Consider the following 25,149-nt stretch of genomic DNA (forward strand, 5'->3'; position numbering starts at 1 on the left):
CCCCTCCGCTCCCCTCCCCGCTGCGGCCCTGCCCGGCCTCAGGGCCCGCGGCAGCCCCGCGCCTTCCTGGCGAGGCCGCCTTGTGTTTAGTTTGCTTGTTTTTGAGTTTTTAGGTTTTGTGCAGTTGGTGACGCGTGGCGTTTGAGCCAGGGGAGGCAGTACTCTGTGATGGGGAGCGTGGGTGGGATGTGTGCGGGGGCTCATCCACGCAGCTCGGCCTGCCATGGGAAACTGTCCCACAGCATTCAGCCCGGAAAGCGGAGCGTTGACAATGTAGAAGGCTGCGAGTTCGTGAAGGATAAGACGCATGCTAAGCCAGCCCTGCACCAGTTGTCCGGGAATGCTCGGGGCTTCATCCACCCTGATGAAGATCAGCTTCTAAAGTAATCAAAACCTGCCCACCTGGAGGTGCTACCCAGCAAGAATTACTCGAGGGTGTGACAGCTTCCAGAAAGTGCTGATGGGCCATCTCCAGCACCTAAAGTTTTCCTATAACTGTACCTGGCAGTAGCTTGAATTTTGCAAGAAGCCATGGCTTGATGTTAGGAAAGAGGGATCCCAATGTACTGAGAGTGGAGTAGATAATGCTGAGGGGTGGTGGCAGGTATGCACCCGGAGAAGGATGAAATTTTCTCAGTGATGGTCATAGCACACTAGTGGATACCAGCAGGCGACAACCAGCATTTTCTCAATTTATTAGGTTGCTGCTGTGGCTTCTTGGAGCCCACAGGCAGAAGCTGAAGGAACTTCACCTCACCTGTTGTCTTTGCAGAGCTGCCCCTTCCACCTTTAACACACTGCCAACAGTTTGCCTCGTGGCCACAATTCAGGAAAACACATTCCTATCCTGCCAGCCTGGAGAGTGGGTGACAGTGAAATGGTTGGATTACCATCCCTACTGAGCTGCGTAGGTGAGGTAAGAAGTGCCAGAGAACTGCAGATAGGATCATGGGAGCATGGGAGACACTATAACCTGGTGCTTCAGCACACGTGTCTTGCAACAGATTGATGTAAAACCCCTTATGTGGAGCTCATTGCATCTAAAGGACTGCGTTTGCCTGCTGAGGGTGTTGATGGTACTCACTTTGAATGGGAGCTCAGAGTTGGCCTCGAGGCAGATGTTTAATAGGCACTTCTTTGAGAGAGTTTGGAGCCCCTGTCACCCTTTGCCGTCTGAGTTGTGGCGTGGTGCTGTTGAGTCTAGGGCTTCCTCAACTTTGTTTTTTTTTTTTCAAAAGGAAATTGACCACTCAACTGACCCTCCAACATGTAAGTTTCAGGCTGTGAATTCAGACTGCTGAGAGGTTTCCTCTTCTTGATACCATTGCCTACACCATTCCGTGCTGGAGGATGTGTCCCTCTCCACAGCACCTCCTGCAGGGAGCACAGGTCAGCACCGTGCTCTGCACTCCGCCTGCTGTGGGTGCCCTCCATCTCCTGGTGCACTGTGCAGAAAGCTCAGGAAGCACTTCACAGCTGTGCCTTTCTTTTTGGTACTGGACATAGCTGTGGCAAAGCTGTAGTCCCCTGTGGTCCTTGGGCTCAGGGTGCCGCTGAGCTTTGCATTCAGCCTTGCTTAGAGGCATGAGAGGTCCTGAATGGAAATTGACTGTAGCTGCTTTCCTCTAAAAAAATCTGTTGGATCATGCAATTATATCTCTGCCAGTGGGCTGAGCAGTGGTTTGTTGCTTGTTTATTCAGGAAAATGAGATTTCTCAAACCTCATAAACGTTTTGTGTAAGACCAAATGACCAAATACATTAAGTTTGCTTGGGAATGGTTTATTTTACTGAAGGTTTGTCTGGATTCTCACTGGCAGCTTAATTTGTGAGAAAGTTAAGTTGAGTTTCTTGGTAAAGAAAGTCTACATCGGTAGAGTTTCTTGGTGCATATTCTTGGTAAATTGTGTCCTGGTGGAGGCAAATAAGAAGGTATGGACGAGAGAAGAGGATTAAGAGAACCGAAACAGAAATATTAAGGATCAAGACAGAACCTTTGGCAGTGATTTTATAGAAAAAGATTATTAAACTTGAGTGTGATAGGTGGTGAAAGCACCTAAACAAGAATAGTACAGAGCACTCTGTGCTTACTTGGTGACCATTATGGACTGTTAGCAGAGAAAGTAAATGTGTTGCAAGAAAAAGCTCCATGAAGTGGGTGAGGACTCTTGGATGTGTGACATCTTTCTGTTTCAGGACCAAACACCTAACTTAAGTATGTGTGGGTGACAGGAAGCCCTGGATGAGGGCAGGGCATGATAACACACTCATTAGGAGCTGTGGCATAACAGCCTTTCTGGAAGGGACCTGGGAGTGGTGGTGGATGTCAAACTGTGTATGAGCCAACAGTGTGCTGCCAAGACAGAGAACTTCAGACTAGGCTGCAGGAGTGGAAACACGGCCACCTGATCTCAGTCAGTTATCTCTGGCACAAGGGAGGTCACACCTGGATGCCAGGTCCAGTTCTGCTCTCCCCAGTGCAAAACAGTTGTGAGACACTGGTGAGGCCCAATACAGGCTGGTAAAGTTGCAGTGTCTCTACGAGAGGTGGGCAGAGCTGAGTTTATTGGGTCTGGCCACAGGCGGCCTGAGAGGGGTCTGCGAGCAGCCTGTGACCTCTGAGAGCGCAAAAGGTGTTAGAGACAAAAGCCGCTCTGGTGCAGGACATAATGTGGTAAGGGACAACAACGTTGTGCCTTTGGATGTTGACAGTAGACCTGTGGTAATGCTTCTCGAGAGTGGGGAGCAGCCCCAGGACAGTCACCACAGAGCTGGGGGATCTCCATCCTGGGGAGTTTCCAAAACTTGACTGCTCAAAGCCAGGGCCGCTCTGATCCAGTACTGGGGATAGTCTTGCTTCTAGTGGGACACTGCATAAAGATCTCTGAAGATCCATTCCCACCAACACTTCTTTGATGCCACGATTATGTGATCATTCTCAATGGCCTCTCCTTGATGTTTAACAAGAGCTGTATATGAGATTTGAGAGGCCTAAGTATCTTGCAAGACTTGTGATAATGTTATCACTTTTCAGGTGCCGTGGGACTCTTGGCTATGAATGAAACCTTAGCCTTACATCCTTCAGGGAGGACAGTGCCTCTAGATGAGCCCAACCAGAATTGCCCTGCCATTGCCCCAGAGTACAGACTTCCATGATCAGTTTCCTCAGAAGGTGAAAGACAAAGGTGTCTTACTCCTGGAAGTGTGGCTTCTGTACAGTAAAAGTAAGACGCAAGAAGCAACCTCCAAGTCTCTACATGATGAGCATTTTTTTTTTTTTTACTATGGCTATGTTTAAAGAGCGGACCCATTACCACATCTTGTAACGTGCCTTGGACACACACCAGGTCCGCTCCAGTTTGACAGTCAGGACCCATTTTTCCCCATTGATCCTGCACTGTGATTTCAAGGCAAATCAATCCTTGAATGTGGGGCAGAAGACAGCCACAGCCCTGACAGGGATGATGGGGAAGGATAAATGTGAAGAGATGCACCTGCCTACCGCGTGTACGTACGGTAGAGCTTAGGTGCTCTTTGTGCTTTCCCGTACGGGTGTGAAGAACATGGATGTTGCAGTGGGTCAGCCCTGGCCAACAGCTAAGCACCCACACAGCTGCTCACCTGCTCCGCTCCCTCTGCCCCCAGAGTGGGACAGGTGGAGAAAACAGGAAAGGCGAAATGACGGGAAGAGAATAAAAACAAGCAATGCAAAGACAATCACACACCACTTCCTGCGAGCAGACCAATGCTCAGTCTCTGAGCAATGGCTGCCTTGGAGAACAGCCGCCCTTCCCCATTTTTTATTGCTGAGCATGACATTATATGGTATGGAGTATCATTTTCGCCATCAGCTGCCCTAGCTTTGTCCCATCTCTGCGCTATGAAGAAAGTTAATGCTGCCCCAGCCAGTCCAACTACAGATCTTTTTAAATGGTTGCCTGGGATTTAATCTTAAATTCACATTCACCAGCTCTGTCCATACTGTTATAAAACAGAGGGTTGTAGAGCTCTGTCTGGCATATCATTGTTTCTTAAATACGGTATCTGCTATCAGAAAGCCATTTCAGATGCCAGTTGTCCCTTGCAAGAACTTAACAATTTCTCTTGTAATAAATAAGTAAAATGGTCATTGGAATGTGAAGCTGGGAACTTTCTTCAGGCTTATCAATTAAATCACTTTATTGATGGAAATCACCTTTAAATTTACATAATTATTTGCTGCCTAAACAATATTTAATGGGCCGGCATAAACAAATTCTGGGCAACCATACTTTCTGAAGTATGGTATTGCCTAATGATTTATGTTTAACATCTCAATGTGTTTACATTTACTCTTCTCTGTTCTTGCTACCCCACCCTTGAGATGGTTCAAATAGAGTTGTCTTAAGAGAGGTGACAAGTGCTGTGCAGCACACCAGCGTGGAGTGGGGATTGGTCCCCAGCTGCCGCTGTGTGCCACATCTTCATCTCCTGCCGACTCAGCGTGCCCGGCATTGCTTTCGTGTACTGCCCGTCCATCAGAGGGACTGACATCTCACTGGCTCCTTTCACGGGAGCTGTGCGACCCTTCGGCCAGGCTGGTAGCCTTCACTTTTCTAGAGGTGGGTCTGGAAAAAATACTTGTACAGCTGGGCTTCTGTCTAAGCATGCATGTGTATGTGAATGGTGCTTATGGCTCTGGCTGAAGGAAAACGGCTGCAACCCAACTGTCTGTGTTTGGCTGATGAGAGGGGAGTGAAGCCTGGTCTTCTGGGTCAAATCAGAGATTGGTCTACCCCAGCTTTCTCTGCCTAGTACAGGTGAAACGACAGACTACCCAGGGGAAGCACAGGGGAAGAAGTTCCCATTTGCTTTCATCACTCCTTGTGGAAGGTTAAATTTCCAGTGCACAAAGTATTTTTAAACGGTTTTCAACCAGTCTCCTACCAGTATTATTGACTCCTAGATGCACTGGAAGGTATGTTGATCCCAAGTACGGTGATACAATTCACATACAGATTGGCACTTACAAGTGTCCTTTTCTAAATGAAATGTAATTAATTTTGTCATTTTCACTATAATCGAGGAGAAGAGCAAGTGACTAGAGGCTTTCTTTTCATTATTTCTGTTTAGGGAGTGAATATGATGTTGGCTCTTAAAAGATTGATCAAAATCAACCTGCTGTCCTTACTCTGCCTCCTGGGTAGACCTGGACAGTTGACTTAATAGGTGATGCAAACAGCATTGCAATGTTACAAAGCTCTCCCTGGCAGAGCAGCAGCTCAGTTTTACCATTTCCTGTAACGCAGTTGGGAACAGATAAGGAGAAGTGGCTTGCAATATGTCATAACTTCTATGACAAATAGACCCCTACATCCTTTGTGTGCTTATTAAAGAAGGTCTGGCTCAGAGTCTGAGAACTGGGAAACAACCTAAAACACATTTTAATTACATAAGGGAGACAGTCTTTCATTAGATGTTGTAGTGGCTATATGATAACTGTATCATCCTGGCACCAAGCTGGGCTGTACTCGCTGCTGGATGCTGGTCAAAATCAGAAACTCACTGACACAATAACAGAAGAACTTAGATTGAAGGCACCCTGGTGGTTCCCTGTCCAACCCAGTATCTTGGAACCTAAGACACTGTAGTGGCTCATTTTTAAAGCCATGACTAAACACTTAGCAAGTATATATTTGACATGTCTTGCGCTGTACTCCTGAAATTTGTGTAGAAAGAGCCAAACATCCCTTGATCCCCCCCATGTCAGGGTCTTTGCATGACAGGCTGGGGCCCAAAGGTGTCTTCTGGTTTCTATTGAGTGGAAGAGATACTTTAATCAAAAATAACAGGAAAAAGATCAGGCATGTGATGTTGTATTTTAACACACTTGCAATTTCCACTGGTCTGTAGAGACTACAAGGATTGTTCCCTTGCCCCTTACTAGAACTCCTGAAATCCCATTCCACCTCCCTGAGAATATCCCAATTAGCAAGTGTTTCCTGAGCCACTGCACACACATTAATGCTTTAATACCATCTAAACCAACATAATAAGTCTGAGTCCCTCATTGAGGTATTTTCCTGCCCATGTCTCTCCTTTCACTGCTGTAAATCACCTGTTGATGGCTTACAATGAAAGCACAGGTAGTACTTTACCGTGTGTGTGTTTGTCTGTGTGTGTCTGTGTGTGTGTGTTGGTGTCTCCTGAGCTTTGGTCAGTGAGCAGTGTTTCTCTCTGACACTCAAGCGAGCATCTAGGTGGTATGAAATCAAAGCTGTTAGTGCAGGCGTGTTATGAGGCTCCCTTGCTTCTGATAGCAGTGACACAGTGAATATGTTGTTCTAGGCAAACCGAGGATGTGGCTGGCTCTAGCTCTGATGTCCTTGGCCCATGGGATGGTATCTGGGCAGCAGCTCTTTGATTTTCTATTTTCTAAGAATCCAGAAGCACATATGAACATTGTAAGTATGACAGAGATGGAATAGAGGCAGTAGTTGTGTGGGAACAGTCATATAAATTATCAGTAGTTAAATACTAATTTAACTTTTTTTAAACTTTTTAACTTTTTACTTATGGATTACATTGATGGCGAGCACCACTATACTTTGCTTTTTTCACTTACAGAGTGAAATGGTCTCCTTCTGGGGATACCCCAGTGAGGAGTATGATGTGGTGACTGAAGATGGATATATCCTTCAGATTAACAGAATTCCTTATGGGAGAGGAAATGCTGGAAACAAAGGTAAAATTAATCTGTGCTATACTAGAAAGCCATACCTTAAGCTGTTGCCTTCTGACTGGAATACTGGGGCTTGTGCAGGAGGTTTTTCAAGATCCCAAGGACATGCCATGACTTTGGTATCTGTAATGTCTCTTTTGATCAACAAGACTTGGTAGGGAGAGTGGATCCCTTGCAGTGATGTTTTCTCCCCTGTGTGGAGACCTGAGAGTGGGTGATGCTCCATGCACACAGCAGGTTGCAGTCCTGGCAGTGAAGAGTGGACCATCCATCTTAACTACCAGTGCCCCATGCACACCTTGGGTTTTCTTTGTGAGCCTCTCTCCTAGTATGTGGTCCTGCAGCTGTGTGGCAGATTGGCAGAGCAGTTTGATACTCCTTGAACATCTGCCATGGGGCCCTGTTGTCCTATGAGGAGTGACAATGAGGGGAGAGCAGAAGTCACCGTACCTGAGGGAGATCCCTTTGCTCACAGGGAGCAAGGAGAGGGGAAAGAAAGGATGAAAGATTAGGGAAACGAGGACAAAGAGACTTGAGCAAAACTGGGAGACTCTAGATCCAAAATTTCAACTGAAAAGGGATGTCACAGAAATACAGAATCACAGAATGGCCAAGGTAGGAAGGGACCTCTGAAGATCATCCAGTCCAACCCCCATACTGAGCAGGATCACCTAGAGCACATTGCGCAGGATGGCATCCAGGCAGGTTTTGAATATCTCCAAAGGAGAGTGCACAACCTCTCTGGGCAACCTGTTCCAGTGCTCTGTCACCCTCACAGTAAAGCATTGGCTTCTCATATTCAGCCAGAACCTCCTGTTCTTATCCTCTCACCTCTCCAGGCACCTCCGTGTTTGCCTACAAAGTTACCTGGGTACCCAAGTTCTACTAATGCTCCCAGCAAAACAACTCTGCCAGAAGCCTGCTGAGATGCAGAGCATAGGTACCAATCTGCTTGCATCTCTGAAAATACTTGACCCAATTGTGCTCTTGGAGATTGGAGACAAAAGAAGGTGCTATGAGATGTCTCTGAAAAGGCAGCACCAGCTGCTTTTATCTAGAGTAGGGAGAGTAATGGTATCTATTGCTCCTATAATAGTAATCACAAATTATGTGTTATACATATTTATGATAGTAATTAGGGACCTGCCACAGGGTGTGGGAGACAAGGGTTTGATTCTCTTCCCTGCCTCTGGGTGTTCATCCTCCCAGCCCTTGGAATGTGTCCAAAATAAAGATAGGCCAGACAGGAAAACTTATTCTGCCTCCTTCTGAAATTCATCATGACAGCAAAGAGCTCACAAGCACATCTTTGTAGCTCTGAGAGCAGAGATCTGCCAGCATTGTTTAGGGGGTTAGAGAAAATAAGGAGAATGGGAAAACTGTTTTGTTTTGTTTTGTTTCTTTGTATACTATCCCCCAGCTCTAGGTGTTGACTTACCTAGTGATAGGTTAGCTACAGAGAAGATGAGAAAGGACGTTGGGGAATAAAGGGCAAAGCGCTTTGAGGTATAGTGCACTTGGTGCATCTACTACCTAACGAACTTGTTTTACTGAAATCAAGGGAAGCAGAACTGCAAACTTCTGTACACTTAAAAAGTAAAAGAATTCCCGAGCTGTCTCAAATGTTGTCAGACAGCATTGGGGGAAAAAAAGAAAAAGAAAAAAAAAAGTTGTCATGATGCCTGTCTTTCAGGTCCAAGGCCTGTTGTATTTCTGCAGCATGGTTTATTTGCAGAAGGCAGCATGTGGGTTACCAATTTGCCTAACAACAGTCTGGGCTTCATTCTTGCGGATGCTGGCTATGATGTTTGGATAGGAAACAGCAGAGGGAACACTTGGTGCAAGCGACATCAGGTCCTCTCTCCCGAACGAAAGGAATTCTGGGCTTTCAGGTAAACAGCGGTACTTTGAGGAACTGAGATACAAATGGCTTCTTTTGTTTTCAAGTGATGCTGTTCTAGCCTGGGGAGGAATGAATCAGGCTGAACTGAAGAGTGTCCTCTTATTTTAGGTGCATAATACACAGTTTTCAGCAATGGTGAAAAACCATGTGCAGTTCAATGTCTTTAATACCCTCAGAAGTCAGACCCTTGCTCCATTGGCCTGCAGTTCCCATACCCACACCTGAAAAGATTGTCTTACTGGACCTTCTTGTCTCTTGCAAAATAATACATTTAATTGGCAAGGGGAAGACAAGTGTTTTACCCAAAATGTTAGGAGTGGTCTCAGAATGGACACAAAATACATCTCACGGGCAGTATTTTTCCATGTGTTTACCAAAGGACATACTAAGTAGCATGGAGACAGTTGTGGGGTTGTCCTGCCCTCCCCATTGGTTTTGTGCTTTGTTGATGACTGTCATTTAGATGTAGGTAATCCACATACAAGTAAGACAGCAACTGTTCCTTCTGCAGCTTTGATGAAATGGCTAAACATGACCTCCCAGCAATTATAGACATTATTGAACAGAAAACAGGACAAAAGCAGTTATATTACATTGGTCATTCACAAGGCACCACTATAGGTAAGTTGGTGGGGAACAGCTTTCTGCTATACAACATTTCTAGTTTTAACTAGATATGCCATACTCTCTTTTTGTTTGTTTTTCATTGCGCTGGAAACTGAATACGGATATAAGCCCATCATCAATAAAGTGGTACATGCTCTGCATTGCTCACAGAAATTTCAGAACAATTCCTGTTGCTAGCCAGATCAGGGTTTTGGCCAATACAGTTAGAAAAATAATTAACTCTTGGAATGAGCAGATGGCATTTCAGCACCCACTCTTGGACCTGTGATCAGGAAGGTTTTAAGCCTGATGCTTTCCAACTAGTAAAGGTTCCCAGGCAGCCTTTTGTGAAGCAATGCCAACAGCAAATTTTCCTGCAAGAAAGGATTGGTCTGCAAATGTCATCTTGACCCAGCTATTGAGCAACAGGAACACATGAAAGTTGGGCTGGATCACAGCCCACCCTGGGATGATGAGACAAAAGTTCAGCAGGAGTAGTCTTGTTGACTGACCCTATGGCAATGTAGGATGTCTCTGTTATCTTTGGGATCTGTAAAGCAGTTCTTACTAAAGTTAAACTATGTACCTGAATGCCTTGACAGAGTAAGCCACTTTTTTTCTTTGTTTTTTTCTTTTTTCAGCTTTTATAGCCTTTTCCACTATACCTCACCTGGCTCAGAAAATTAAAATGCACTTTGCTTTAGCACCTGTGGCCACAGTCGCATTTATTCAAAGTCCATTTAAAAAGCTAGCATTCTTTTCTGACTATGGTCTCAAGGTACGTTGGTCCTTTGCACAGACTGTATTCCACATAGCCATAATGAATGTATTTTTTCATAGGGATTCTGAAATGACCTACATAGCAAATTTCAAATCATTTACAGAGAGATGAACTTTTTGCTCTGTCTGTTTTCATAATGAAGGGGATCATACGTATCAGTCCAGAATCTTTCTGTCCTGTCCTAAATTTTGTCTCCACAATATTCTGTCAGAATTAGAGCCTAGAGGGTTGAGGTTATGGGCAGATGTGCAAGCAGCAAGTACCAAAATGTTGGACAATAAGACTAATGTGGAGACTCTGATCTGTGTCCTGTGTTTTACTGCAAAAGTACAATGAATGTAAAAGGTCATGAATGTAAAATCATGAAACAGAAACTTTTAACAATCTGCAAAGAAAGGTCCACACATGGGCAACACAGGTAAAATAGAAGCTATGAAGTAGTAGTGCTTTGAGGAAAAGTGTGGTGAATCTTCATGTTTTATTAGCATGCTTGCAATTTTGCAGGAAATGTTTGGCACCAAAGAGTTTCTACCACACACTATCTTGGGTGAGCTGGTCCTTTCGAAATTCTGTACCCATTCAAAGACCTGCAGGAACTTCTTGTCCATGCTCTTTGGGTTTAACTGGAAGAATGTAAATATGGTATGTAGGAACAAATCTATAAAGTGCTTTTGGTATCCTTTTGAAAGAGAAAGCCTTGCCTGCCCTGTTTCATGGAGCCAAGTGAAACCTGTTGTGAAATGTGTTTGACACCTTTCAGAGCCGAATAGATGTGTATGCAGCACACGCCCCAGCGGGAACATCAGTACAAAATCTAATCCACTGGTTGCAGGTAAACTTCCCCAGCTACTTCCCTGTGCAAAACAGTATGGGTTATCGTAATAGTCCTTTGTGGTCAGTCTCTTGTATTGGTCTGCTGCAATGTATTAGTGATATCTTTGTTGGTTTGTTTTCACTCCATCATAAAATGCTACGTGGATTCTTGAGTTACCTGTTTATCAACAAGTGGGCCAGAAGCACTGGAGCTGCAGGGAGAAACATTTGGAGCTGAGGACCCTGCATGCCCAGCAGGCACATTTCAGGGATCTTATTTCAGACCAGCTCTAGTCTTGCCCTGCAGCCTGAGTGCCATTAGAGGTCAGACTGCAGCAGAGATTCTCCTGGACATCATCTGCAGATTTACTGGGTAGGTCAAAATGTAGGGATAATCAGGCTATCAAAAGGTAACAGTCCTTCACCCTGTAGATCCAGGTAAGGTAAAGACAGCAGCCAGAAAGATTGGGTAGTACTAGGATCTATTGGATTGTGAATCAAATACTCTCACACGAACTATTACCTGCTACAGAAAGAAGGGGAAAAATACCTGTTGGATGCTGACTTGTTCTGAGCACTAACGCTGTGCAGGAAAACAATTGTCAAGGATGGACCAATTTTGCCCTTAAAGGAAAGTATGACAATACCACAGCCTCCTTTGGGACTCAATTTCTATATTTCCCTGTGCTTGTAATTAGAAATGTTTTTTATAATATATAACACAGATTCTCTTACTGCCAATTAAACTGATTATTTCTCATCCTTCCCATTGTGGACATGGACAACAGTCACTACCAGAGCCTGTATGACACTGAAATTCTGCTATGTTGCCCTCATCCTCTCTTTCCTAGGTTAAATTCACCCAATTGTTTGTACGTTTCTTTGTAGAACATGGATCAAAAAAGCCTCTTCTTCATCTCTTCTGGTTCCTCACCAATTCGTACATCTTTGTAGTGTGTCCCGCAGACTGTATGTAGAGCACAGTTTGTTGCTAACATGCTACTGCTGTTCAGAGACCCAAAAATATCTTTGTGGTTTCTGTAACACACTCCATTTTCTAAAGTGGTGTGGCTCATCCACATTAGTCTGCATTCTCTGTATGACCATTGGTTTTGCTTTTCTTGATGTATGAAGTTTTACATGACATATTACTGAATTTCAGCTTAACTGATGAATAGTGGCAAGGAGAAAAACTAGGAGTGATGGGGACAAATTTCAGCTCAAGGGGTTCTGGTTGAAAGTGAGAAAACCTGTATTCCCTGGAGCAGGGAGCAGCCCTGGGGCAGATCCCCAGAGCAGGTCTCTGTCTCAGGGGATTGTTCAGGGCTTGGCTGGGCCACCCTGACTTTGTGTTGCTGATAGTCCTGTTCCAGAAGTGGGAAGTTAGTTTAGAGATATTCAAAGGCTCCTTCCAACCAACATGTCTTTGGTCATTTCAGACCAATTCTTCAGTTTACAAGCAATATTTTGAATTCTAATCCCATTTTCATATTTTCATTTCCTCCCATCCTGGTGTTAATCACAAACTATATAAACATAATCTGTGTTCATTTATCCAAAATAATGATAGTAATTAATTGTACTGGACCTATGGCAGACATGTGAGATACACTTTAAAAATCTTACCAGCTCAATGATGAAAACTAACTTTTCAGTTTCCTCTTTTGAATTGATTGCACCCCCACAGAACTGTAATTTCATTTAGACCATGCTCCCATGTTTGCCCCTGAAAATTTAATGTGCAACCCACTCCTAAATTTGTTAAGCCAAAGATGTCCCTTTCTCTTTATTCCATACCACTGCAAGGAAGTAGAAAAGAAACCAAAATGTCATAATCAGAACAAAATTTGGCACTCAGTGCTTGTGATCAATATTTCTTTTCTGAAAGAACCACAGACGAATCCTTTCGTCTTTGGGAATCTGTCTTTGCTGTCTGTCTTCATGCTGTTCTTCAATTCACTTGAAAAGAGAGGAAAAATTTATTTCCAAATCTCAAAAAAAGACTAATATTGACAAATAATTCAGGAGCTTACTTTTCCATGATTGCTCTGACCGTTTAAAACATTTCCTTCTGAATCTGCTGCAGGGAGTTCGAAGTGGTGCATTGAGAGCTTATGATGGGGGAAGCATCTATAACAGTCTTCGCTATAGGCAGGTGAGCTGCTTCAAATGGTTAAAGTTGTGGTCCTCCTTTATACGTACATTCACACTTGTGTGCATTAGTCACGTACGATTCCACTGAATTTATTGTCCTTTATTGACAAAGGAAATTGGGCATGCAAGCAGCAAGTCAGCAGGATCACCTCTTGGAACAACAGTATTTTCTATTTTAAACTTTACTTTACAAATATCTTCTAAATGGAATAAAGTATTAGATACTTTCCACTTAACCAGCTGGGATTTTTTTTCATTTTTTTTTCTGGAGGCTATAATCTGACATGTAAAAGCAACAGTGACCATGTGACCAGTTACTGTCTGAAATTTGTGAAACTGAAGTCTGTATCCAGATTGTAATTTCTCTCTAGCCATGACAGAAAGCAAGGTGCTGGCACCCTGATCTAATGTTGCAAGACAAATGGTGAGCAGTTAAATCTGTGTCCTGTGGGAGCTTGGGCAGTTCTTGTTCTATGGCTAGAAGAATATCAGAGGTAGAGCATGATTAAGAAAAAAACCTGTTGCTTCCTTAAGCAAGAAAAATCAAATTGTTCAGAAACTAACATGGTTTTTAAGTGGAAGAATCATACTGTAGGTGAGGAGGTATGGTGCTGAAAAATCACCTGATGGCAAGACTCTGCAGTGTTGAGCTAAAGCAACACTCCAGATATGTCTTGTCTTCACTAACTTGCTTCCAAGCACTTTCCTGTTATTACTTTCTGTCTTCTGTGAAACTGTCCTTTTCCATTCATTCAGATGGGTCCACCGCTCTACAATGTGAAAAACATGACAGTGCCGACTGCCATCTGGAGTGGCGGAGCTGACTGCCTGGCTGATCCTCGCGACGTTGCCCTCCTGCTCCCACAGATAGCTAACCTAGTTCACTACAGGGCAATTCCCGAGTGGAACCATATGGATTTCTTACTGGGTCTTGATGCAACAGAGATTTTGTATCACAAAATAGTCCATATGATGAAGAATCCATAAAGCTGCAGTTTTGAGGCTACAGTTTTGACACATTTTTGCTGATATGTCTTGTAAGATTAACATTATGTTTGAAGTATTTTGAAATTTTTGACTATTTGGACCACCTAAATGTAGTAGACTAAAATATTTTGCCTTTAACTAGAGCAGTGATGGGAGTGAGGAGAGGAGGCTGACTGCTGAGGCCGACATCCGGGTAGGCACTTCATTTCCCTTCCCTTTCCCTTTCCCTTTCCCTTTCCCTTTCCCTTTCCCTTTCCCTTTCCCTTTCCCTTTCCCTTTCCCTTTCCCTTTCCCTTTCCCTTTCCCTTTCCCTTTCCCTTTCCCTTTCCCTTTCCCTTTCCCTTTCCCTTTCCCTTTCCCTTTCCCTTTCCCTTTCCCTTTCCCTTTCCCTTTCCCTTTCCCTTTCCCTTTCCCTTTCCCTTTCCCTTTTCCCTTTTATTTTCATCAGACATGTTTCATTCACAAGGTACAGAAAGGTAGAGGAAGCATAGTTAAGGAATCTGGGGTTTCAGACACTTCTATTTAGTCTAGAGTCACAACTATGTTTCCTCTGAGACACAATGAATCTCATGTAGCCTTTCCTGTGTGGTATGCTTTAAAGTGCTTGCAATTCCCCTACAAGACTTACGAAAGTGGGAATCTGGACTCCGTTATAAATGAATTTATTCCTGGCTTCAGCAGGGACAAAAAATTCAATATTGCTGTCTCAGGACTGATACTGTTACCCCGGACCTTTAAGACTACCAGCATGGGTCAATGAGAGCTTACAGGTCTGTGATGAAAAAAACACTACATCTCCTGAGAAGCATTATGGTTCTAGCGGCTTTAAAATTCAATAAAAATTGCAATTGATCACATTTTGAATGTGTTTTTGTTGTTGTTGTTGTTGTTGTTGTTGTTGTTTGTTTTTTTTTCTCCCAACAACTGAGAAGCCAGAGAGGATGAATTGAGAAAAATATATTCTGAAAAGCAATTACAAGACAGACAGTCCAACAGTCCTGTGATTCTGACATGCAAAGGAAAAAGGGCTTAAGGAATGTACACAGTGCCTATGTCTTAGTCTTTTTCTGAGATATTTTGGTAATAAGATTGAGTTATTTATTTTGAGTTGCATATTTTCTGACCAAAGAGCTTTCTTCAAATCCAGTATGTATACATGTGACAGACCAAGCAGTGCCACAGAAATCATCCCTGATAGTGCATCATCTATACATGCATGCTGGTAGTTGCCAAATGGCAGAGGGTTCAGTCTACATTTCAGTGAGTATTACTGTCAATATCAGTAATTCATAAACAAGATAAAGTCAGTCTACATTAAGAAATGGGTCATGTCTTGACAGGTTTGGGACAAGTTGTATTAAATTCATCTCAGCCAACTTGCTAGGTTCTGAGCATTTGTGCTGAACAAAACGATGTCAACATTTCTTTGTGTGGGCAAACACCTTAGAAAAAGTTTCTTCATTCCAGGCTCCCTACTTACATGGAAAAATAGAGACTGAATTGTTAAGAATAACCATCTCCCATCCTCACAAGCCAGCTGTGATACTATATATTACTCTGTGATGGATGTTGCAAGTCTTTGTCCACTAGCTTTATGAATCCATGTAAAATTTTAGCATTTGCGGCATCCTTCGGAGGGAAGCTTCACAGAGTACCTCCTAGTGAAAAACACAAGAGCACACCATATATTTATGCTGTGACACAACGATGCTCTGTGCTTTATCATCTGCTGCTTTCTTCCTATCCTAAGTCTTTCTTCTGTGAAGAACAAAGTAAGTCAGCAGAAATGAAAATGTAATGAAAGTTATTTATGAAGAGAAATTTGCATTTGTTATGGTTTCTTGTGTATTGCAAGGTCACATTGCTTGCAGCAAATAATTCATGCTGTAATGGTTTTCCCACTGTTTTCTTCCTAAATATGCTGCTTCTGCCTCATTTCAAGAGATTTTCTATAAAATTGTCTTTTGAAGTAATACTCTTTGCCTAATCTTATTTTTCAGTTTGTTCAAGAGAGTCTGTTTCCAGAATCTTTCAGTAAATACTTCTGTCTCCTCTATAAAAAATGATTTCTAAATTTTATCCCATGATCAGATTATCAGATTATGCAATTGTTGACTTTTCTATCTTTAAGAGATTCATTAAGCATCTTTCAGTAGTACAAATTCTAGCTTAAATTTATCCTGTTTAAACACTTTTTTTTTTTTAATTCTGTTTCCTGTTCCCCAGAAACAACTTGCTCATAGCAAAAATGCAGCTTCACTTGGTGTATTGCCATCAGTACAGAAGGGATTTCTCCTAACTGCTTTGTTTCTTTCATTGTGTCTAATGATGAGACACAATATTTTCTTTCTCTTTAAAAATTGAGAAACAAAGCCATGACCCAAATCCTTATTGAAATTAAAATAAATTAGCTTCCAGTAGTGAGAATCATTTGTAGATGAGAGACACACGGCACCATGCTGGACACAGGTGGTGTCCTGCATCTCAGATATCACTGACCACCGCAGAAGCACAGTATTGCTGGAAGACCAGGTATGTCTTGAAAATCACACAAAGGTTGTCCAAACTTTGGAACTAGGACCTCTGTAATATGTTGGTATTTCCTCAAGAATATACATTTGGGGACATTTTGTGCAAAGTAACATAACTAGTATTTACCAAAGGACCCTACACTGGCGTGCAGCACTGCTATGGAGTTTACGCATGCTTGTACGATGGCAGAGAGATGGGGTGCAGTATTTTACAACGGTGTAGCCTGAAGCTGCTTCTGGGATTATTTCAGCTCACTGATGCAAGAGAAGCTGGGGATTATGGCAGGCATAATCCTTCCATGCTGCGCTGAGTCTTCCTGGGGAAAAGTGCTACAAAAAGCAGCCTTTTGGCCCCCAGGTCTGCTCCTAATAGGGTGTGCAAGACTCTGCGAGTGTTCAGACAGCCAAAATAACTGCTTCTGCAGCATGCATCAGCATGGGACTAAAACAGAGGCTGGGGCACAGCTGGCTTTGCAAACAGTGATTAGTGTATTTTGTGGCTTGGATGAGCTTGCTGGTGTTTGAGGCGAGGAGGATCTGGGCTGCATAACTGTGAATTTGGGTATCTTGATCCTGGCTCCACAAACACAAAATCCAACACAAGTGGGTCCCCAGTTCTTTGTGCTCTGCAGATACATGAGGCCATGCGCCACACCAGGGGAGCTGGGAAACACAGCACAGACCAGAAATCATCAGCACACTGATTACCACCCTGGGGTGATTTTCCTATGCGCCAGTCTACTGATGCTATTTTCCACCAGCACTTTTGCTTGGATGCTGCTCTGCCATTGGACAGGTTCGGCTCAACCACAGAGCCTCAGCTGCCCCAGCCTGGTGCTGGGCAGCAGATCCCAAAGGCTGCCCAGCCTCGTCTGCTGTCCCTTACTGGGTCCATGGACAAGCGGATGGGTGCCTGGGGCTGCTTTCCAGTGTCTGGAGCTGCCTGGTGACTTTGGGTCTCTCTGTTAGTGTTTGTCACTTGCTTCCCCATCGGTCATCCTGGAGGGATTAACCCGACCACAGAGAGACACCCACCTTGGGCCTACCCCACAAGGACTATCACCTCTTTCACCCTGCAATGTCTCCAGCAAAGGTTTAGCAAAAGCAGTGGGCTGATTCCATGTTAAACACAATGTCACATCCGCAAACCCTGCCTGGGTTGTCCTCTTAGAATCACGGAATCATCTGGGTTGGAAAAGACCTTCAAGACCATGGGTCTGGCTATCAACCTGATCTACCGATTCCCATTTCCTCCAGGAGCAGAAGCAGTGGCTTCTCCCTTGTGCCAGCTGGAAAATACCCGCATGAAACAAAGGAGTGAACCTTCCTGAAGTGCAGCAACAGCATCTCTCTAATATAGGTGCAGCCGTGATGGGAAAGGCAGATGCCTCACAGTGCCATGATCCCTTTCATTGGTTTTCTTCTTCAAGCTGCATCCTTAAAAGCTGCTTTCTTCTGAATACAGTCATTGGCTTGGGAAGGGATGGAGAGGATCTTGGTTTAAATATCCCTCTTTTCTCCCCAGCTACCCACCCCCCAAAAGTTCTCCCATGTCCTTTATAACCCCCATGCAAGATGCCAACTGCTTGCTTTTCCCTTTGGCCTCCTAGGAGTGACCAGCTCTGACCTGAGACATGTGCACACAGTTAGGACACGGTGTGACATCTTACACGAGCAAACCGATGCTGCTCAAGTGCTGGCCAGGTAATACCCTATCCTACCTACTCCTATTAAAGGGTTTCATGGAAATGGTGACATAGAGGCACATACTTTCATAACTAAAAATTCCTTCCATTAGCCATGTATTTTAGCCAGAGGGCTTTTGTCACAGAAGATCCCAAACAGAAATTAAAGTGAACAAAAGTGGTCTTGTGCTGACTCCTCCTTTTACGCACTGGAATGATCATAGTAGGAATGGAACAGCCAGAAGGAAAAATAGATGGAAGCCAGAGGACTGCCAGGGGAGACAGAAAGTCACGAGTGTTGTGAGAGGTTCAGTTTCTTTCTGGAGTTGGAGAAAGATGGAGGCATTGTCATCCAGACAAAGGGATCATAATGGGCACAACAGTATTTCACAGTTAGTATCTCACAGAATCACAGAATCACCTAGGTTGGAAGAGACCTCCAAGATCACCTAGTCCAACCTCTGACCTAACGCTAACAAGTCCTCCACTAAATCAAATCACTAAGCTCTACAGGGATGGTGACTCAACCACTTCCCTGGGCAGCCCATTCCAATGCCTAACAACCCTTTCAGTAAGGAACTTCTTCCTAATATCCAACCTAAACCTCCCCTGGTGCAACTTTAGCCCATTCCCCCTCGTCCTGTCACCAGACACGTGGGAGAACAGACCAACTCCCATCTTGCTACAGCCTCCTTTAAATGTTTCAAAGCTACTTACTACTAAACTGTGAAGGGAGAGAACTTGAGAGTAAAAGTAATAGTAATACATTATTTTACCTACACAGTGCAGTTCTTTTGAGCTACAAATATTATTTTATCTTCTGAATCTATGATAGTTATGGAATACAATTGGTTCTTTATAGTGTTGCTTTGATTTTCCATGATCTCCTGTTGAACTACGTTTTGTTTTTTATAGCAATTAGGATTTATTAAATACATTCCTTTGGATATGGCTGACTTGCCTGGAACTATCCCTAGGCATGCATTTACTGTTGAACACAGTAGTGTTGATATGTTTTTGTTTCTTGTTTGTTTGCATGAGCACACATAGGCTATTTTCTCAACTTCAGGAGGTTTGGAGAAGTTTCCTTGTGTTTAGCTGTTTCAGTACTTCACACTAATCTTATACAAGCCCTCACTAGAGAAAGAAATTTGTACCAAATATAGAGCATGTAAAAATAGTTGCAAAAAGTAACCAATGGAATAAAAAAGCAAATGCTATTCTTTTTTATATATTCCTTTACTATTTTCTAATTGTATGAAGATTGGGATCAATATTTCCTATTGATAATGGCAATTGGTTTAAAGCTTTCTGTGACTGGTTAAGTAATGGCAGGCTTTATTTGGAAACAGTCAAGCTAAAGCAGGCCTCTGTAAACAGTTTAAAAGTTCTGACTGGTATATCCCACATAACTCAGATTGTATGTCATGTGGAACCAGGTAGATAAGGCTGCAATTTGCTAGGTCCTGCATTTTTGCCACCCAGCCTTACCCATAAAAGTGGCCTAGAAGAAAGCTGGAGAGGGCCTCTATCAGGGAGTGTAGCCATGGAACCAGGAATAATGGCTTTGAACAAATGGAGGAGAGATTTAGATGAGATGTGACGTGACGAATAAATTCTTCACTCGGAGCACAAAGCGCACATGGGAATTAGGGCTGAAGATGCACCTTGCTTCTGTTCTTTTCTGTAAAGAATAGAATGAAATTACCTGAAAACCAGTGTTAAAAATAAACCCAGGGCACAGGATGGGAGGTGCAGGGCAGTCCCCGTGGCCGAGGGGCAGCCTTTCTCTCTGGCAAGCCAAGTGGCCCGGGGAAGCCAGCCCCAGAAAAGGGGCCCTCAGCACCCCCACCCCTCCTCCTTGTCCACGTGAGGGCATCTTCCAGGCCGCTCCCAACACAGCCGCCTTTGGCCACGCGTGGGCCGCTCCATCACAGAGGCTTGCTGAGGTCACAGCGGCCACCACTGCCCCGCCTTTGCTGCGGGCCCTATAAAACAGGCCCCCTGCAGCCGGCCCAGCATTCGCTGAGCATCTGGGCCCTCTGACTGCCAGCTTGTGCGGCCGGAGGAAGACTAGAAGAGCAAGGCGAGCAGCAGGCCTCCTTGGTGTGCGAGGACAGCGATGCCGTCCGGTGAAGCACCAAGAAGGAATGCACCTGAGCAGAAGGAGATGTGTCGTGGGCGGAGGGATAGCGCCAGCGGCACAAGAGACACCAGTGCCCAAGGGACCTCTGGCGCCCAGCCCACAGACACACACAGGCGGTACCATTGGCACCGCAACGATGCGGGGAACAGGCCGGCCCCTCGCACACCCAGCGACAGGGGGCCTGGGCCTTACCATAGGAGCAATGGTGACGTGGGGCGAAGGCGGGAGCATCGGGCAGACAGCCGCGGGGAGCAGAGGCATGCCCATAGTCCGGAGCACAGTGCGGGACCCAGTAATGGCCGTAAACCAGAGGGCAGCGTCAGACCCATGCATGAAAATCAAGCCAACAGTGGCATGGGACCGAGGCGTGGGACTGGATGACCTCCTGGTTCGGCACCCTGGCCTGAGAACATTCCGGACGGAAGGCATCCCATTTGGGCAGTCCCGGGCAAGGACTGGCTTAGCCTTCTGCCCAACACCGTGGAGCCCATGGAGCTGGATCCACCACATGTGGAGGAACGGGTGGAAGTGGATCCACCTCTGTCGGGACAGGCCTGGGACTACTGCGGCATGTCTTTGTGCTCTGCCATCCGAGAGCACCACCAGCATCGCAGGAGTGCCCGGCGAGCCCCCTGCTCGTTGCTCAGGCTCCATCGCAAGCATTAGCTTGGAGCCACCAAACACCACGGACATCCCGCAGGCCTGCCTGCAAGATGTCCCGGCAATAAACAGCTCTTGCCGATTCTCAGGGGTTGTGTGAGTGCTTCTTTTTTTGGGGGGGAGGAATGGGATAAAGTTGTGACAGGGGAAGTTTAGGATGGATATTAGGAAGAACTTCTTTACTGAAAGGGTTGTTAGGCATTGGAATGGGCTGCCCAGGGAAGTGGTTGAGTCACCATCCCTGGAGGTCTTGAAAAGACATTTAGATGTAGAGCTGAGTGATCTGGTTTAGTGGAGGACTTGTCAGTGTTAGGTCAGAGGTTGGACTAGGTGATCTTGGAGGTCTCTTCCAACCTAGGTTATTCTGTGATTCTGTGAAACCTGTAGAGAGCGATAAGGTCACCCCTGAGCCTCCCCTTCTCCAGACTGAACAACCCCAGCTCCCTCAGCCGCTCCTCGTAAGACTTGTTCTCCAGACCCCTCACCAGCTTCGTTGCCCTTCTCTGCACTTGCTGGGGCACCTCGATGTCCTTCTTGTAGTGAGGGGCCCAAAACCGAACACAGTACTCGAGGTGCGGCCTCACCAGAGCCGAGTACAGGGGGACAATCACTTCCCTAGCCCTGCTGGCCACACTGTTTCTTATACAAGCCAGGATGCTGTTGGCCACCTCGGCCACCTGAGCACACTGCTGGCTCATATTCAGCCGACTATCAACCAATACTCCCAGGTCCTTCTCGGCCAGGCAGCTTTCCAGCCACTCATCTCCCAGCCTGTAGCACTGCTTGGGGTTGTTACGCCCCAGGTGCAGGACCCGGCACTTGGCCTTGTTGAACTTCATACAGCTGACCTCAGCCCATCGCTCCAGCCTATCCAGATCCTCCTGCAGAGCCTTCCTACCCTCGAGCAGATCAACGCATGCACATAACTTGGTGTCATCTGCAAACTTACTGCGGATGCACTCAGTCCCCTCATCCAGATCATTGATAAAGATATTGAAGAGAAATCTCTCTTCTTACTTCACCTCCACTTGTGTCTTTCCCTTCATCTTCTCATCAGTTCTCAGCTTTCTGCTCCTTTGGCATGAATTATTCCTGTTTCAGGTACTTGATTTATTTTTTTTATTTTTTTTATTTTTTTTTAACAGCTATGAACAGAAATTATAGCTGACTATTTTTTGGTTTATTCATCTTTTACCCTTCTCAGAGACATTTGAGAAAATAGAGATTTGCAGGTGTTAAATACAAACACATTTCCACTTTCTTATTGAGAAACAAATACTAAAAAAAAGTCATAAACAAAACAAATTGTGTTTGTACAATGTCCCAGTTTTGACGAAGTATGTTGGGAAGAATGGTTGCACACAAGAGCCTGACAATAGCTGAAGGTTAGAGAGAAACAAGGAGGGAAACTGATAACCCATCCCATTGCTGCAGTGATTTCTATACCTCCCTAGATTTCTCTTCATCTGTAAAATTAACCTTCTTTGGATGGCCTGGAAATCTTTAACTTTATGGACCATGCTTTTATTTTACTTCCTTTAACATCAAACACTTTAGAGACATGGGTGCATAAGCAAAACATCTGGTCTCAGAAAAAGTGACCTGGGCAAGTTCTAGTTGCCAGTTCATGTGTTATAGAATTATAGAAATGTCTGGGTTGGAAAGGACCTTAAAGCTCATCTGGTTCCAGCCCCCTGCCATGGGCAGGGACACCTCCCACCAGCCCAGGCTGCCCCCAGCCCCATCCAGCCTGGCCTTGGGCACTGCCAGGGATGGGGCATCCACAGCTTCTCTGGGCAGCCTGTGCCAGGGCCTCACCACCCTCAATCTAACACATATTAATTAAGGCAGCATTTCCTTTATGCATTTTGTTGCACATAGATGTAATAAATTTTCCTTGGAAACATTTAGGGAGAGATTAAAGAAATGAACCATGCTTTGGAGCATTCACCCAAGCAGCTCTTAGGAGTATTTGTAATTGATCGAAGTTGACTGAGGGACGAATTGAGGATACTGCTCTTCTCATGAGCATTCAGCTCTGAAGTAATTAGTGCCCAGTGCCAGGACAAGAGGCAATGGGCAACAAGTGATGCACAGAAGGTTATGTATGTACATCAGTTAGCTGTTTTTGCTGTGTGGGTGATAGAGCCCCGGCACAGGTTGCCCAGAGAGGTTGTGGAGTCTCTCTCCTTGGAGACTTTCAAAAGCCATCTGGATGTGGTCCTCGGAAAGCTGCTGTGGGTGGCCCTGCTTGAGCAGGGCTTGGAACAGATGGACCCAGAGGTCCCTGCCAACCTCAACCATTCTATGACTGTGTGGCTTCTCTCCTGTCACAGAACCCTCATGTCACCAAAGAAGAGCTGTGTCTGGGTGAAACTGGTGATGGTATTGTCCTTCTGGAGCCAGCAGTTTGTATATAAATCCCTTTAGAATTGAAGCAGTTAAAATGTGAGTGAAATTTTTGCTTGTGCAAATGAGACGTCCTTCACAGTGCATGTCAAACAGCGGCGAAGTGTTTATTCTTGAGATGGAGGCAGCATCAGCAGGGCCCTGCATTGTGGGGGCATATATACTCCCCATCCTGCGAAAGCACGGCTGCTGTGGAGGCATTTTCTCAATGCAAAAAATGTCCGTGTTGTAATGCACTGTGCGGGTTGGAAGGAACGTGCAATCCATATAGAATATATAGAACTTGTCTATATTGTTGACAGAATGGGTTTTGCTCATTTTATCAGCAAATTAATCAGCCTGGAGGGTCTGCTAGTGCACAGTTTAAAAACTTCTCAATCACCTAGTTTTTCCCTCTTGTCTCCAGACCAGTAACTCACAACATAAATCTATACTAATCCACTGTAAGGCCAACATATTCCCTGTTATTTTTACCTCCTCATATGGATGAGGAGCAGGATGCTGCCTGCTCTTTTTGACAGCTATCCATAGATTCAGACTGATTAGTATCCATGTGGGAAGAAATACACCAGTTTTGTTATTTCTTAAAAATTAAAGTAGTCAAACCATAACAGGGATAAAAGTCCGAAATGGGATCATGAGCACATGGGTTCAAATTAGCCATTGATGGGTTTGGGCTGGAAATCCCAGCTCCCGTCTGAGCAGTCAGGTTTTGCTGCAGGCTCTGTAGAATCAGGGGGAAAAAGTTTTCCAGGCTGTTTTTATGTGGGTCTCAGCAAGCTTATAACTGTGTTTGACATGGCACCTGTGATAGCAGGGGCTGGACCTGCTAGTCCTTGTCTCCTGAGTTCCTCTGATCTGGTGCAGCAGGCCCAAGCACATTTCACTTGCAACCTGGGATTTGAGGAAATGGTAGCATGAATTTGGCAGCCCTTTCAAGAGCTGGATGTCAGCCCAGAAAGGGCTGAAATCTTGGTACCTCCAATGGTGAAGGGAGCATATCTGCTGTCATCTGTGACTCAGACCCAGACCTCCTTCTAGCACCTTTGGAAGGGTGTTGAACCTGGTGTTTCAAATACAGCTTTGGTGGATCACTGCCTGTTTGGTTTTGCTGACTGCCTCACTAGAGGGGATAGCAAAGCTTTTGTTCTTCAGCCCTGTTTCCCAGTGGAGATCAGAAGACTTCGGTTGCGGAGCAAGGCCCTTTGAGCCCCTAGTTCTGCTGTGCCCGCCCTGCTCTGAGCAGGAGGTTGGACAAGGTAACCTTCCAACCTGAGTTTTCCCGTGATCCTCTGTTTCAGAGCAAGATGCAGTAACAAGTTAGAGGTGGAACTGAACACCTAACAGACTCCCAGCAATGTGACCACGTTGTGTTCATAGAGGTGGGCAGAGGCTCATGCTTCATTCTTCATGAAAGATCCAAGTTGAAAAAGCAATATAAAATGGTGATTAGAATTTTTTCCAAGTTCTCAGCATTTTGTTGATGGAATAACATGAGTCGGACTTCATTTCATTTGAAAGAGGAACCTGAAGTGTGTTATTTGAAGGTGCAGTCTTAAGTATGTGTGTGATTTGTCCTCATTAGCCTCCGCATTGTGCTGCAAATGGACAGCAAGAGCATCCAATCCCACATACCAATCTCTAACAGTTGTCACCCTTTTATTAGGCAATTTATTGGTGGATTGACTTTGATGCTCCTTGGAGTGATGCTTTTCTCACTCTGTTATTCAGACACACTTTAGGAGGTCATACAC

The 25,149-nt window shown here is 44.8% G+C and overlaps 1 protein-coding gene across 1 annotated transcript; it reads left to right on the forward strand.

The window, feature by feature from the left end:
- The first annotated feature begins 16 nt into the window (after positions 1 to 16).
- Positions 17 to 14,746, forward strand: LOC308197688 (lipase member K-like). Its single transcript, XM_080598621.1, has 12 exons — positions 17 to 1,269; positions 3,034 to 3,824; positions 4,363 to 4,600; positions 6,327 to 6,442; positions 6,606 to 6,723; positions 8,414 to 8,612; positions 9,135 to 9,244; positions 9,871 to 10,007; positions 10,515 to 10,652; positions 10,771 to 10,842; positions 12,910 to 12,978; positions 13,734 to 14,746. The coding sequence occupies exons 4-12, from the start codon at positions 6,338 to 6,340 to the stop codon at positions 13,962 to 13,964; spliced, it is 1,179 nt and encodes a 392-aa protein (XP_080454747.1). The 5' UTR covers positions 17 to 1,269; positions 3,034 to 3,824; positions 4,363 to 4,600; positions 6,327 to 6,337; the 3' UTR covers positions 13,965 to 14,746.
- The last annotated feature ends 10,403 nt before the right edge of the window (positions 14,747 to 25,149 follow it).

The sequence above is a fragment of the Anser brachyrhynchus genome (genome assembly GCF_964034855.1).
Source record: "Anser brachyrhynchus genome assembly, chromosome: 6".
NCBI lineage: Eukaryota > Metazoa > Chordata > Aves > Anseriformes > Anatidae > Anser > Anser brachyrhynchus.

Excerpts from the sequence above, each read along its gene's own strand:
- LOC308197688 (XM_080598621.1), top strand. The coding sequence starts at position 6,338 with ATGTGGCTGGCTCTAGCTCTGATGTCCTTGGCCCATGGGATGGTATCT. Across the intron at positions 8,613-9,134 it reads AAGGAATTCTGGGCTTTCAG|CTTTGATGAAATGGCTAAAC; the intron begins GTAAACAGCGGT and ends TTCCTTCTGCAG. Across the intron at positions 10,653-10,770 it reads ACTGGAAGAATGTAAATATG|AGCCGAATAGATGTGTATGC; the intron begins GTATGTAGGAAC and ends GACACCTTTCAG.